This window comes from Homarus americanus, unplaced genomic scaffold (assembly GCF_018991925.1).
Source record: "Homarus americanus isolate GMGI-L3 unplaced genomic scaffold, GMGI_Hamer_2.0 scaffold46583, whole genome shotgun sequence".
NCBI lineage: Eukaryota > Metazoa > Arthropoda > Malacostraca > Decapoda > Nephropidae > Homarus > Homarus americanus.
The window spans coordinates 1,173,882-1,189,543 of NW_024731675.1; the positions used below are offsets into that span (position 1 = coordinate 1,173,882).

The following is a 15,662-nucleotide window of genomic DNA, read 5'->3' on the forward strand; positions in this document are numbered from 1 at the left end:
TTTTATGCCTAATTCCAGCCACCCTGCATCTAGTGGGATAAGGCTTGGGAGAATTATTATACCTTGACGGTCACGTAGATATGTTATTCACTATTGTTAATCCCATTGGTCATTCACTGGCCCCCAATTAAGATTATAAACAATTTTGAATCGTTTGAAATAGTTTTTTTTGGCCGAAAGTCACGATTGATATTTATTTGTTTTTGTTTTTTTAGAGGTGCTTCATGATACACTTGGTCTGCTACTCAAATACGGTAACGAGGACGCCCCCCGTTGATTGACTACGTGTGTTTTGGTCTTTAAAGGTCACTCTCTGTTGTCCTAGAGAGTTGTTTAGGTGTTCTTGCATCTTTGCCGGGTCATCAGCCTTCTCTGTTTTAATCATGGAGTTTTATTATTGTCAGATATTCTAGTTTAGATGGGGGAGATTCCTGTGGTTGGGTCTTGTCCCTTCCTTTCCTTTCCTTTCCTTTCCTTCCTTTCCTTCCTTCCTTCCCTCCCTTTCCTTCCTTCCCTCCCTTTCCTTCTTTCCTTCCCTCCCTTTCCTTCCTTCCTTCCCTCCATTTCCTTCCTTCCTTCCCTCCATTTCCTTCCTTCCTCCTCCTCCCTCCCTCCCTCCCCCTCCTCCCCTCCCTCCCTCCCTCCCCTCCCTCCCCCTCCCTCCCTCCCTCCCCTCCCCTCCCTCCCTCCCTCCCTCCTCCCCTCCCTCCCTCCCTCCCCTTCCTTCCTTCCCTCCCTCCCTTCCTTCCTTCCTCCCCTTTCTCCTTCCTTCCTCCCCTTCTTCCTTCCCTCCTTCCTTCCTTCCCTCCTTCCTTCCTTCCTCCCTTCCTTCCTTCCCTTTTTCCTTCCTTCCTTTTTCCTTCCTTCCCCTTTTCCTTCCTTCCCTCCTTTCCTTCCTTCCTTCCTTCCCTCCCCCTTTCTCCTTCCTTTCCTTCCTTCCCTCCCCCTCCCTCCTCCCTCTCTCTCACTTACCTTCCGATGATTTACTTTCACCCACCCACCCACCTCTGACCCACTAACCCCCAATTATAACCAAGAAGGTTGGTAAAGGTTTTAATCGATGCCCCAAGAACTAGTTGTAACTCATTCTCCCTCTCTCTCTCACTTACTCGATTGATTCTACTTTCACCCACCCACCCACCTCTGACCCACTAACCCCCCCCCCTATAACCAAGAAGGCTGGTAAAGGTTTTTAATCGATGCCCCAAGAACTAGTTGTAACGTAGCGAAGAACCAGCGGGGGTCCTCCTCGTGGCCTGAAACACTGGTCAGGGGGTGAGAGAGGACAAGGTAGAACTGAACTGGTCACTTGATTGCCTGCCGATGATGAAGTCTTGGTACACAGTGGAAGCTCTATTTAACGGTTCGCTATATCGAGGGTCCGTTAGATAATGACCCCCGGATTATAGGGGAGAGATGTTCGTTATATAGAGGTTTCACTGTATATATATATATATTTTCTATTAAATTAGCCAAGTTAATTTTGTAGCAGGTTGGGCTGAGCTGTTAACTTACTTACCATAGATACTGCTTGTATTATCCTGTTGTAGTAGCTGAAGCACAGTTGACTCCACCTGGTAACCTCTTTCATTTGTTTTAATTATGTCATTTGGTTTAGAATTACACTGTTGAGGAATTTGGATTTGTTTTCTGTGACCGAGTCATACGAGCTCCAGTTCTGACCAGTTCGCGGAGTGCCGAGACCCGACTCGACCTAACCGTCAGTGACGGAGTGGGTACCAGACCAGATCCAGTCTACCCCCAGTCAGAGTGGTTTGGTTTAGGGTTCCAGCACGTCGGGAACGTCCGAACGGGGCTCGTGTGACCCGCAATCGTACCGTCGACCGGTTTCACGCGACGACTCGATTAGACAACTGACGGAATTTTACCGCCAGATTTGATAACTTAACGTGCGGTGTTATACATCCAAATTTGCTATTGTGTTTAAAAAAGGGGTTAATACTTTGGCCCACACCAGCCCAATCAGTATTAACTAGTTGCTGTTTTACCTGCATCCTGTTGCTGCTCTACCTTATCCTGTCTCCCACTAATGTGTAGAGAGAAAACTTGAATGGTATTGAAGTTAACTAAGAGAGAGTAATGTGTTGCGTCTCACTTTATGACCCAGCCACCCTGCTGTAGTGGTAAAGGTTCTGTACTGTTCTTTATACCTGCTGTAGTGGTAAAGGTCCTGTACTGTTCTTTATACCTGCTGTAGTGGTAAAGGTTCTGGACTGTTCTTTATACCTGCTGTAGTGGTAAAGGTTCTGTACTGTTCTTTATACCTGCTGTAGTGGTAAAGGTTCTGTACTGTTCTTTATACCTGCTGTAGTGGTAAAGGTTCTGTACTGTTCTTTATACCTGCTGTAGTGGTAAAGGTTCTGTACTGTTCTTTATACCTGCTGTAGTGGTAAAGGTTCTGTACTGTTCTTTATACCTGCTGTAGTGGTAAAGGTTCTGTACTGTTCTTTATACCTGCTGTAGTGGTAAAGGTTCTGTACTGTTCTTTATACCTGCTGTAGTGGTAAAGGTTCTGTACTGTTCTTTATACCTGCTGTAGTGGTAAAGGTTCTGTACTGTTCTTTATACCTGCTGTAGTGGTAAAGGTTCTGTACTGTTCTTTATACCTGCTGTAGTGGTAAAGGTTCTGTTCTGTTCTTTATACCTGCTGTAGTGGTAAAGGTTCTGTACTGTTCTTTATACCTGCTGTAGTGGTAAAGGTTCTGTACTGTTCTTTATACCTGCTGTAGTGGTAAAGGTTCTGTTCTGTTCTTTATACCTGCTGTAGTGGTAAAGGTTCTGTACTGTTCTTTATACCTGCTGTAGTGGTAAAGGTTCTGTACTGTTCTTTATACCTGCTGTAGTGGTAAAGGTTCTGTACTGTTCTTTATACCTGCTGTAGTGGTAAAGGTTCTGTACTGTTCTTTATACCTGCTGTAGTGGTAAAGGTTCTGTACTGTTCTTTATACCTGCTGTAGTGGTAAAGGTTCTGTACTGTTCTTTATACCTGCTGTAGTGGTAAAGGTTCTGTACTGTTCTTTATACCTGCTGTAGTGGTAAAGGTTCTGTACTGTTCTTTATACCTGCTGTAGTGGTAAAGGTTCTGTACTGTTCTTTATACCTGCTGTAGTGGTAAAGGTTCTGTTCTGTTCTTTATACCTGCTGTAGTGGTAAAGGTTCTGTACTGTTCTTTATACCTGCTGTAGTGGTAAAGGTTCTGTACTGTTCTTTATACCTGCTGTAGTGGTAAAGGTTCTGTTCTGTTCTTTATACCTGCTGTAGTGGTAAAGGTTCTGTACTGTTCTTTATACCTGCTGTAGTGGTAAAGGTTCTGTACTGTTCTTTATACCTGCTGTAGTGGTAAAGGTTCTGTACTGTTCTTTATACCTGCTGTAGTGGTAAAGGTTCTGTACTGTTCTTTATACCTGCTGTAGTGGTAAAGGTTCTGTACTGTTCTTTATACCTGCTGTAGTGGTAAAGGTTCTGTACTGTTCTTTATACCTGCTGTAGTGGTAAAGGTTCTGTACTGTTCTTTATACCTGCTGTAGTGGTAAAGGTTCTGTACTGTTCTTTATACCTGCTGTAGTGGTAAAGGTTCTGTACTGTTCTTTATACCTGCTGTAGTGGTAAAGGTTCTGTACTGTTCTTTATACCTGCTGTAGTGGTAAAGGTTCTGTACTGTTCTTTATACCTGTAGTGGTAAAGGTTCTGTACTGTTCTTTATACCTGCTGTAGTGGTAAAGGTTCTGTACTGTTCTTTATACCTGCTGTAGTGGTAAAGGTTCTGTTCTGTTCTTTATACCTGCTGTAGTGGTAAAGGTTCAGTACTGTTCTTTATACCTGCTGTAGTGGTAAAGGTTCTGTACTGTTCTTTATACCTGCTGTAGTGGTAAAGGTTCTGTACTGTTCTTTATACCTGCTGTAGTGGTAAAGGTTCTGTACTGTTCTTTATACCTACTGTAGTGGTAAAGGTTCTGTACTGCTCTTAAGAGACACAATAAACTAACCCTATTCACCACGTCAAATGCTTCTCTCGGCACGGTCGCTAACTTGCCGAGGCGGCGTCCCAGTTCAGGGTTTCTCTCTTAGGTACGAGGTAATTTTGACACATTAAAGTGATATGTTTTGCCTGTATAGATACTTATTCTAGTAATGAGTTTACCTCTGATTATAAGATTATTTTTTGTGTACAGTACTTAATTTGGGAGAGGGTAGCTGTCTCTCCCAAAGGCCCTCTGATCCCTTAGGTTTAGTGGTGGTTAAACTCTACCGAACACAGGACCTGTTGGTAGTTAGCCTGACCTGTCTAGCACTTGAGTATTGATTCACCTATTTCACTAATTTGAGGATGATATTAATTTTTAAGTTTGTCAACAGCCTCTTTTTGTAGGGAGTCTAATATGTCCACTTAATTAAGGTTTAATCGTCAGACCAGTTTATATATAATAGCATATTGTTGTTTTGATTCATCAGTAATTGGTAATTTTGTATATCATTACTGCCTTGTGTCACTGAGTTATTTTATTATTATTATTATTATTATTATTATTATTATTCTTATTATTATTCTTATTATTGTTATTGTTACCAATCTCCCCATGGGTTTGTTATTATTATGTCATGGTTTTCTTTCTCCTTTTCTTTTTTCCTGCGTGTTGCTGTGCTCTTTAGCCATTACAATTGGACGCCTAGGCTATGTGTGCCCCAATGAAGTGGCCCCCCTGTTGCAACAGTTTATCAGGCAGTGGTGTGTAAACCCTCAGTTTCAGTTGTATATTTGACTTCCATTTAGCATTATCTCCACAGTAATGTTTCTAGTACTATATTATTTTTTTTTTAATTATTATTATTTTTTTTTAATCAATGCCTCTTCACTGTAACACTTAAGCTCTTTATATATCTATTTTTTGCTAAAGTTGTTGTATATTTAGTGAATCTTTTTACACATGTTATATTAACATTAGTATCAGTCATTCATTTTGGTTCTTGATGTGGCTACAACACTAGAGGAGGAAGGGTAGCTGCTGTTGCCTCTCATCTGGCTTACTCGGCCTCACAGTGTCGCTCATTCCCCCCCTCGTGGGTGCCAAGGTTCTGGGGCGGTCGTACGCACGGCCAAAACAGTATCTTTACCGAGGTGTCCGAGGAATTTCAAATTGAACGCTGCGGCTCCCGTCCTCGCGGTAGTGTCGTCGTAATCCTTCGTCCACCGTGTCCTGTTGCCCGACACGAACTTGTAAAGATACTTGTTTTGGTTTTGTGTAACGGGAAGGATTTACTCTTGACGTGATGGTCGATCTCGGAGGTGAAACGCACATTAAGAGGAAGAATCTTGCTTGTGTTTTGACGTGATATTCTTCCATTTTAACTTGCGTTTCATTTCCTCTGGGCTGTTGCAAAAAATAAAGCGAGTCTTGCCACCTACTGAGGGAATCTGATGAGATCTAAAGGTGACTTTCTTGATGACAGCTTAAAAAAAAAGGTTGAAATTAATGCATTTTTTCTTATACAATACAAAGTTAAGCTGTGGTCAAGATAGTCTCGCTTGATTAAGCTGTGGTCAAGCTAGTCTCCCTTGGCACAGCTGAGAGTTAAGCTGTGGTCAAGATAGTCTCCCTTGGTTAAGCTGTGGTCAAGCTAGTCTCCCTTGGTACAGCACAGAGTTAAGCTGTGGTCAAGATAGTCTTCCTTGGCACAGCTGAGAGTTAAGCTGTGGTCAAGGTAGTCTCCCTTGGCACAGCTGAGAGTTAAGCTGTGGTCAAGATAGTCTCCCTTGGCACAGCTGAGAGTTAAGCTGTGGTCAAGATAGTCTCCCTTGGCACAGCTGAGAGTTAAGCTGTGGTCAAGATAGTCTCCCTTGGTACAGCACAGAGTTAAGCAGAGATGAAGCGCCCTCCTCCTCTTGGGTTGTATCACATGTGGTGCTTTAGTGAGGCTCCCACAGTCTAGTAAGCTTTAAATATTTGCCATAAAGAGTGTGGGTTTAATAACACCCACCTACCTACCCTGGGTTGATGGTTCACTACAACCTCACTTACATTATTTTTGGCCAAATCGTTTTCTTTAGCATGAAGTTTTTAGAATTTGTGATTTATATATTTAGTTGAGTGAACCCGTGCGCCCAGGTTAGGTACATTTTGTTGCTAGTAATATAGCTTATGTGTTTTTGTCTTTTAGATGAAAATAGTTTAAAATGTAGAATTAAACCTTAGTTTTTAAGTTCACTTTTCATTGAATTTTGTTTTAATTTGGTGTGTTTGTATACGTGCTTCTGTTGTGTGCGTGTGTGTGTCAGTGACCGCTCAATCACACTTGTTCACATGTGTGTAGTATGTTTGTGCATGCATGTATTGGTGTACATGCTCTTATGTACACACATGTTCATACTTGTTTGGTGAGGTACATGTGCACACTGTGTAAGCATGCATCTGTGTATGTTGAGCATCTAGGGATGAATCCGCACAAGAAGACTCAAGCAGTTGTGCTGCAGTGGTTATGACTGAGTGGGAAGCAGTTTTGCAGCAGTGGTTATGACTGAGTGGGAAGCAGTTGTGCTGCAGTGGTTATGACTGAGTGGGAAGCAGTTTTGCAGCAGTGGTTATGACTGAGTGGGAAGCAGTTTTGCAGCAGTGGTTATGACTGAGTGGGAAGCAGTTGTGCTGCAGTGGTTATGACCGAGTGGGAAGCAGTTGTGCTGCAGTGGTCATGACCGAGTGGGAAGCAGTTGTGCTGCAGTGGTTATGACTGAGTGGGAAGCAGTTTTGCAGCAGTGGTTATGACTGAGTGGGAAGCAGTTGTGCTGCAGTGGTTATGACTGAGTGGGAAGCAGTTGTGGTTATGACTGATCCATCATGTTGTTGGTTACTTCACAACTGTTGTGTGTACAGTGTTCCCAGTAAGGCCCGACTCACCACTTGTTAGTTGTTCCTGCATTTGAGTGTCCAGACAGTGTTGTTGTAGCACCCAACTACTGCACTGTGCTGTATGGTTCTGCAGCACTCGCCCCATTAACACCTGCCTCCACTAGTGCTCTTACTGTAAAGTCTTTGGCCAAGGATGTTTGTCACGTCACCTCCCCACTACTTGACTGAGTGAGTGTGTGTGTGCGTGTATGGACGTTGCTAAGTATTTGATTAATTAATTATTTTTTACAGCTTCTTTCATTGGCAGTAATTAAGAAATTATTATCATTATTATTATTATCATTATTATTATTATTATTATTATTATTTTAGCTCTCCCTCCATTTATATTTTTAGTTAAATTGGTTTTCCCCGAAGGCACTGAATTTGTTTACCCTATTATTGCTTTACGGTGTTTTGTCACTGTACAATATGCCGCTGCCTCCCCATCCTAGTTTGGAATCACGTGCTTGTTGCTCATCATCTAGTGCCCCCATCCTCTCTCCCCTCCCTAACCATCCCCACCCGTGCTTTGTCTTTAGCACGAAACAAAATTCTGTTGATTTTTAATGGTTTCAGATTAGCAATGTCTGTCAGTGTCCCAATATATTTCTCAGAAGTTTTGTTACCTGTAGGCTTATATTTTTCTTCCATACAAACCTCATTGGACTTAAATGTAGTTGCAGTAGAGAGGCTTGTTTGTTGAGCTCTTTTTTATTTAGTAGCCCTTAGTACACGTGACCGGGGAAGACATCTTGTTAAAACACTGTCCACGGAGGTTTGAGCGGAGGCCCTTCCTGTGTGTTAGTACGTAGTCAACGGCAACTTGAGACGCCCATAACCGACCCTTTCTCTCTCTCTCTTCTCTCCTCTCTCTCCTCTCCTCCCCTCCCCTCCCCCACCCCTTCGTCGGCGACCATTCCCGTCACTGGTCGGCTCGTCGTGCAGGTGCATCTCCTTGCGCAACATCCGAGACAACGAGGAGAAGGACTCGGCGTTCCGCGGGGTGTGTAACATGATCAGCGTCAACCCCGGGGGTGTAGTGGAGGACTTCATATTCTTCTGTGATGCCATAGCCTCCTGGATCAACCCCAAGCAAGACCTTAAAGAAATGTTCCATAAGGTCAGTTGCCCCCGCCTCCACGTTATGTTGCACACACACACACACACACCCAATACACCTTTATCTCTGGAGTATAACCCTGAAGTAATAGTCATGGTATATGACCATGGGCCACGTGTTGTCTCTACCACCTATCATGTTACCTCCCCACCTATCATGTTATCTCCACCTCCTATCATGTTATTTGTTCCTGCAGATACTCCACTGTTTCAAGGAACAGGTGGGAGAGGAGAACTGGAAGCGCTTTACGGAACAGTTCCCGCCTCCACTGAAGGAACGCTTGACTCAGCATTACGGAGTGTGAAGCAGGTATGGCTCTAAGACCGGTCAGCGACGAGAGATTATTTCATCGTCTGTTTTTGGTTTAGGGTGGTGTGTGGTTTAGGGTGGTGTGTGGTTTAGGGTGGTGTGGTTAGGGTAGTGTTTGGTTTAGGGTGTTGTGTGGTTTACAGTTTTAGGGTACGGAGTGTGGTTAGGGTTTAGTTTAGTGGTATAGGGTAGTGTGTGGTTTAGGGTGGTGTGTGGTTTAGGGTGTAGTTTGGTTTAGGGTGGTGTGGTTTAGGGTAGTGTTTGGTTTAGGGTGTGTGTGGTTTACGTTTTAGTGTTTGGTTTAGGGTGGAGTGTGGTTTGAACTGTACCTCTGTGTGTGTGTTACTGTACCTCTGGGTTGTTAATGGCTGTAGTCACTAATACATGGGTACAGAGACTTGCTGTATCACGGTTTAATGGCACCAGCACAGGACACACTCAGCTTACCTTATTACCAGGAATTTTTTATACTTGTCAGATTATTATTGTTAGGGTTTAATCCATCTTCCTCAAAGGTTTAATCCATTATCTTCATAGGATTAACAAGTCATAAATTTCTGTTCCAACTGATGGGACTGTTTGTTAAGTAGGTTATGGTAGGTTTATCAGTTTGGTGTTATTACTGACAGTTTTGTTTGTTCAACAGGTGGTGCTGCAATCATGTGGAGATCAGAGCCCAGGATGAGGGTATTAGAGTCCTGGCCGAGCTCTGTGGTGTATGCAGTTAGGAGGCCCAGGTATCCCCAAATGGTCGGACCCTGCGAGCCTGGGTGGGGGGAGGGGTTAACTTCTTCTCTCAGCCACTCTCCTCAGCTTGCCCGCCTGCCCGCCCGCCTGCCGTACGGTGTTGTCGCGCTACGAAGAACGCTGGCGAATAATTAACCGGACCACCAGGCAGGCGTGGCCGGGGCAAGGAAGAAGTGGGTGCTAGCTAGAGGTGGCTGCCGCGCGCATCGTCGAGGGAGGGACTTCGCGGACTGGGTGGGAGGGACGCGGAGGGAGGGGGGTGGTCAGCCCCTGGTGGGAGGGACTCCGGGTGGGAGGCTTAGTCCCCAGCACAGAACATCAACGCCCACCCACGCGCCCGTCTGCCGGCCTCGCCCTACCCGGACGTGGAGGCGGACGGGCGCGTGGGTGTAACACATAGAGGCTGCTCCACTCGGTCTATGCACTCCTGCCACGCACCACGTCACCTCTTGTGCAGGTGGCGATGGTCTGTATTATGTAAGATATGTAAATACGTGGAAGCTTTTATTTTCTACATGATCACGTACTGTAATAAGTCTTTCCTTGTGCCAATCATGGTATCCATGACCATATTTTCTCACAAGTCATTGCTGTTTAGGTCATGTATTAATGATTTTTATTTTATCTTGTTTATCCCCATGTAAGCAGTGAGGGCAAGATTCCTACTGCAGGGTGGCAGGAGTGATAGAGGGAGTGTGAAGTAGCGTGTGCCTCTCAACAGTAATTCTACCAGCCTGGGGCTTCTACTGTCGCTTGTGTGTTGGAATAACCAAAACTCTACCCCAATATGGTGCTACTTTGACTTTGCTCGGGTGTCTGTATGAACGGCAGACGACCCCGATTTAATTGTAGATTATCAGCGGTGACGGCTAGGCCGGCGACGTCACCGGTCACCGCATCCGTAAAGACTCAATACGGCGTTTAAGACGTCTCTATTATTCTTTATGCGGTCCGGCGCGATGTCTCTGGCGTAGTGAGAAGCGGCTTCAGTAGGCTTGAGTGGTGCTCAGGCTGGTGGCTATACTGTGCCTTAGTGGTTTAACCTTCAGTAACAGGATCCAGCCAAAGGGTTCATATCAGCAGTCAAGTCGCTTAGTCACTTGCAGTTTTTTGACAGTGCCGCAGACACTTATGCTTTCCCTCGTGGGGGTCGTGTTGCCGAAGGGTAAACCACAACTTGTTTTCCCAGTGCACACATAGGACTTAATGGAAACGACTGTGATCATAGTGATTTCTTTGATTTTTGTACTGTTATGCAAAGTAAGTTAAATATCACTTTTTTCTCTGAAAGTCTCTACATTTGAATCATTGATAGGTGGGATACATGCTGTGCAATAGATGTTTATGAGTGGGGCATGTTGTGGGTGGCTGAAAATAATGTTAGTATTATTTATAGAACAGGGGGACCTTACCTGTACTAGAGGGGGGGGGGGTTAGGGTCACACACATTTTAAACCCAACACAATACAAAATTATTAGGTTTAAGAGCCAAAGAGAGTTATATGCAGCATTTCTCCAGACCATTTTCACATTTAAGTCACCTTCCAGAGATAAACATATCAACTTTGTATACACACAAAACTCTTTGGTTCTTGGTACGGGGGCTGAACAAGATATCATATTTTAAAAGTATATGAAACTATATAGGCTATGGGCTAATACTAAGGGGCATTTTTTTTTTTTTTTATTGGTTCATTCTGATTTTTCTCTGTTTTGAGAAGCAGGAACCATCGGGGGCAAAAAATAAGAAAAATAATATATCCTTATGGGGCATCTTCAAAGTTTCTGGGTTCAACGTTTTGAAAACCGTAAATTCTGTAGGGGTCGAGTTGGCAGTCAGAGCACGGGCTAATAGGTAATAACGATATATATCTCTTTTTTTTATTATAATATTTTTTTTTCTGTAGGTGCATCCATGTGTATTTGGATCGTAGCAAACCTCCGAGATCACCGTGCTGTGACTGTCGGCGTCGAGCCTGGTAGCAGTTTGTTTGGTGTATCTGTAGGCGAAATATTGTCATAGTAGTGTTGTTAATTGCAGTGTTTCTTGCATGCCCTCAGTATGTCATATAAGTACTACTTGCATATGTATCGGTGATTTGTTAGTCGGGTACCGGGCAACGAGAAAGAGCTAGAGATTCCGCGTCCTCGCCCGCCGTACGTCGGGGGAGACGATGCCCCTCCCGTCGATCGTCCCCGCGAAGCCATTTAAACCGGAGTTGGGTCGCGTAACGTACGAGCACGGTACGGGAACGTTCGAATATATTTGCGATTAAACAAAAAAAATGAATCTATTAACCCGAGTCTCTATGGAAGAATATTTGTCTGATTTTGAGGCGATCTGCTCCTGGTTTCAATGTTCGGACGGGACTACCGACGGCAGCGACGTTTACTCTCCGACGCGTCCACCAGCCGCTCCAATGCATGATCTATTTTGCAGAAATATTAAGTTGTAGAAGGGAGAAATTTGTGAAAGGTTTGGGATAAGATATTAGTTTCTCTTAACATTTTAAAACTTTTATAAACTTTCATTATTGATGAACATTTCCCGATTACCCAAATTTGTTTACATATATAAAAAAAAAATTACCACGTAGAAATGAAAACCAACCGTCAAAAAACGACCAATTCATCGAGCGATCGGAGTCATTTCAATAAACAAACATTTTGGTCCACTGTATAGGAATGGATAACACTGTCCCAAACTTTGCCTCCCCTCCCCCTAACTGTTTGGAGTCTGGTCGGGTCGTGTACGGCGGCGACGGATGGACTTTTGCCTACCATTATGAAGAGATAAACTGTGTCACTGCTGCTTCCTCCTCTCACTGCTCGGGGCCCGGTCGAGCCTTTGAGGGGCCCCTGACCACGAGCAGCGGGGCCTGAAAACTTTTATCTTGTTTTGTACCTTTATTGGTATTTAAAGTTCTTGATGATTATTTCCTTTCCCCCCTCTCTCTCTCCCTCCCTCCCTCCAAGTATGTTTGATTTTTTCATCTCTCCTCCCCTCTCCCTTTCTTTCCTCAAATTCCTCCCCAGATATTATCTTTCTGTTGTGGTATATATACAGTCTTGCCTATATATATATTTAGTTACCAACCTTGTGTGTTGTGTCTCTCCAAACGTTTCAGGCCCTGAGAGAGAGTTTTAGCAGTGATGTTGGAACCTTCTTGGGAGTATCAACAAAATGCATGCATAACCATTTAGTGTATAACTATGATCTTGGTGTAGCCCCAATCTTGCCCAATTCTAGCTGCCCAAAATTGTAAAATCATGAAATACAACCTTCTGATGTTCTGATGATTTCCTTGTGATAGGGAAAAAAAAAGGAATTATTTTTCTCTTCCTATCTTGGCTGCTTATATTGTATAGCTGCCATGGTTTTTTGAGCATTATTTTGGTATGATCCTAAACTTAGATTGGTAATAAGGATGAAGTTTGTCACCCTTTTTGGAGCTCTGTCTGTTTTGTCCTAGACTGTGCCTTAAAGTTGTAATATTCCCCTGACAGTCAATTGGTTTATTTGTTCGCTCTCTGTGAACACATTGCATGCCAGTGTTGATAGTTGCGCCATTAACTGAAAAATGACATGGGCTGGTGTGCTCGGAGGGACGTCTCCGGAGTTCCGGACGCGTCCGCTCCGAGCGGAGTCAAACCGGCATTTACTAACGGCCGAGCGATGGCGTCACGCACACCTATGCATCTTATTTACGGCTCGGGGTTGAGGCTCGAGGGGATCTGGTAGAGCCGGCACTGCGTGTGTCTCGGGCGAGAGATGGAGGTGTTTGCTGCAATAAGAAGGAAAGTTTCTATCCATTTTATCACCTTGCAATATGATTCTCATTTGTGATAGGCCCAGTCAAATGACTATGCGACAGGATAGGAAAATTTGCTAGGCTGATTATCGTGTCATTTGGCAGTTAGGATGTCGCCGTTCCGGGCGTCCCGGCGCCTCTTAACTAGCGGCTAGGAAAATTGTTAGGTCGAAGCGCCGCGGACGCCGGAGACCATTATCAGAGCGTCTCTCAAATATTGCGGATAGGTTCAGGATAGGTCGTAGGAGTAGGGAGGGATGGAGTGGTCAGAGACACGAGCTATGGCTAGGTAAAAGTTAGGAGCCGGGTGGGTGCTCAGTCAGTCTGTACACCGGCACTAGTGTCACCTTCACCTTTATTAACATCATTTTAATGTTTAATCATTCAGGTGGATGTTCATAATATGGAGTTGTCACTAATGGCGTTGTACAGTTAATTTTATTATTTAATTTATTGTTCACTCTGTTGAGTGGATGGAGGGTGTGTGTATGACAGCTGTATCTTTGGATGATTGATTCTTCTCCACGAATTCGTGTTTTACGAATTTATTTTAATGCGGGTGTTCTCTTAGTTTCTGATCGTGCTCAGTGATGATAAGAGTTTAATAGTTATGGTTTTAACTAGTCATTAATATGTTAGGGATATAATACAGTCTTATACTATTTTTATTTCAGATGTTATTAGGAGTTAGGTTAATTTTATCCTATATTTTGCTCATTTGCTGATGTTCTAGTACAAATATTGTTGTTGATATCAATTTTTAATGATGTTTTGAGACGAGCGAGGAAACCTCCCGGGTTGTTAACCCCGAGCCTACGAGTGCGTCCGTTGAAGAAGAACGCGGCGGAGTCGTCTCTCCACTGTTGCGTAGACCCGTCGGTGGGTCCCCTCTGCCCGACCATGTTTTCTTGTACAAATTGTTGGTTTTTGCTGTGATAGACGTAAATCCTGATTTGTAAATCCATTGTGATATGATCTTTGCACAAATCTAGGCTTGAGTGGTAGGATTCTCTTTTGATAGGGCTTGTTGGTGGTTATTGTAGTCTGTGGTTATTGTGCACCCTCAGAGGACTACCTTGTTGCCATACATTCATTGTAATATATTGTACATAGGAAGATTTATTTTTTTGTTTATATCACTTGGCGCAGTTCTGTCTCACCCTTTCTTTACACACGTACATCCTGTAATTTTTTAACACGTCTCTTTCCGCTTGTTTCGCCGTAGGTTAGGGACTCTCGTGGCGTATTCCATTAGATCTTTATTATTTTGATAGTTATTACGGTCGTGGGCGTCGGCGCGGTGTCCGTCCCGTCCCGGGCAACCGGCCGGCGGACGGGATGTCGCGTCGGCGCCCGAGTATTTATTGTTATTACCCGTCGACTCGGCCTCGGTATGTGAAGTATGGTAGTGTTATTGTTTGTTGGAGTCACTGACACGGTCGCCACACATACTACAGTTAAGGTTTGCCAGGGCTTTTTAGCAGTTGCGAGTTTTTGTGTCTAGGATTTTGAATAACCTGACAGGCTATAAGGATCTATTGTTATCTCTTTTATACTAAATACTTATAACTGTATTAGTACCCAAGTAACTTTGTTTGTACATTAAGAATTCCATTTCACTTGCGGGCAGAGACGTAGATACGGCGACCCCCCGACGGCTACCTCATAAATCTTTCCTCGAGCTGTGTAACTTGTACTCTTTTATAAAGAATTTTGTAAGATAACGTAGGTATCCAACAACAGATGTCGGTTTAATTTTTATTTTATTTTTTTCTCGAGATGCAAAGGTGTCGGGTGATCTGGCCAAAAAGAGTTCTCCCATGTTTGTGTTTTTTACAATTTATCGAGTTGTGAAAATATTCGAGCCAATGTTTTATTTTCACGATTGTTCTTAGGAAAATGCCAAAATTCATTTAAAAAAAGGGATAAAGGTTTATTTTACCCTGATTGCGGGGATTGTTTGTTTTAAACGCCTGTCGACCATGGTACATTATTTTCTGTAAAAGTCTTCCTGTGAATTAAATCAAAGATGTCAACAGAGACAGGTCAAGTGTTTTTATAACTTTTAGTTCTATTTGTGAAAAGAATTTCTCCGAGTTGGCTCCATTTGCATTGTGTGTAACGTAATTCGACTACGACTTGGGAGGATTCACGTCACGCAGGTGTTACGAGAAAATCAGCCATGTCGCATTTCCTATCGCTGTGGTGAGGGAGTAAGAGGGGGGGGGGACAGCTGGGGCCCCACAAGTGATGTAATCCCTTCCACCAATAATAATTTTGTGCTCAGGGAATCACTGCTCTTTGATTATTAAGTAAAGGGGGATTTTCTGGGATGAGAATTAGAGGGGGATTGGAATTGGTACACGGTATTAAAACTCCGTTGTAGGGATTTTTACGATAGGGATCTTAAAAGTTAATGGATAATTTTTAACTCGAATGTTTTTAATGCTGTTGACGTGGAGGGATGCAGGTCACCGGGTCCCACAGCTGTTAACGCCTCCGCCTTACCCTAGTATTCACTGTGTTGTTAAAAGTAGTGGTGCATCAGTATAAATGGAATGGTGAAGAAATGAGTTTTATTTAATCCACAATAGTATAATGTATATTTATTTTTATCTATGTTACTGTACACTCACCCATACAACTCCTGGCACCTCTCCTTCTGAACCACGAACCCCGGGATTCAGACTCGTGAATCCGAATCACCTAGAGTAATGAATCTCTTGCTTTGGGTTCATGAGTTAATCTTGAGGTTTGTGGTTCAGGTGA

General features: G+C 43.6%; 1 protein-coding gene across 2 annotated transcripts in view; it reads left to right on the top strand.

Moving 5' to 3' along the window:
- LOC121867720 (transportin-1-like) overlaps positions 1–15,459 on the top strand; it is a 49,889-nt gene extending 34,430 nt beyond the window's left edge. The window contains exons 19-22 of one of the 2 annotated variants that reach the window (XM_042367763.1): positions 4,672–4,747; positions 7,851–8,025; positions 8,222–8,334; positions 8,981–15,459. In XM_042367763.1, the coding sequence (XP_042223697.1) occupies positions 4,672–4,747; positions 7,851–8,025; positions 8,222–8,329 (359 nt within the window). In that variant the 3' untranslated portion in view covers positions 8,330–8,334; positions 8,981–15,459. Of the gene's footprint in view, positions 1–4,671; positions 4,748–7,850; positions 8,026–8,221; positions 8,335–8,980 lie in introns of those variants that run through there. The other variant, XR_006089225.1, reaches the window with a different exon arrangement.
- The last annotated feature ends 203 nt before the right edge of the window (positions 15,460–15,662 follow it).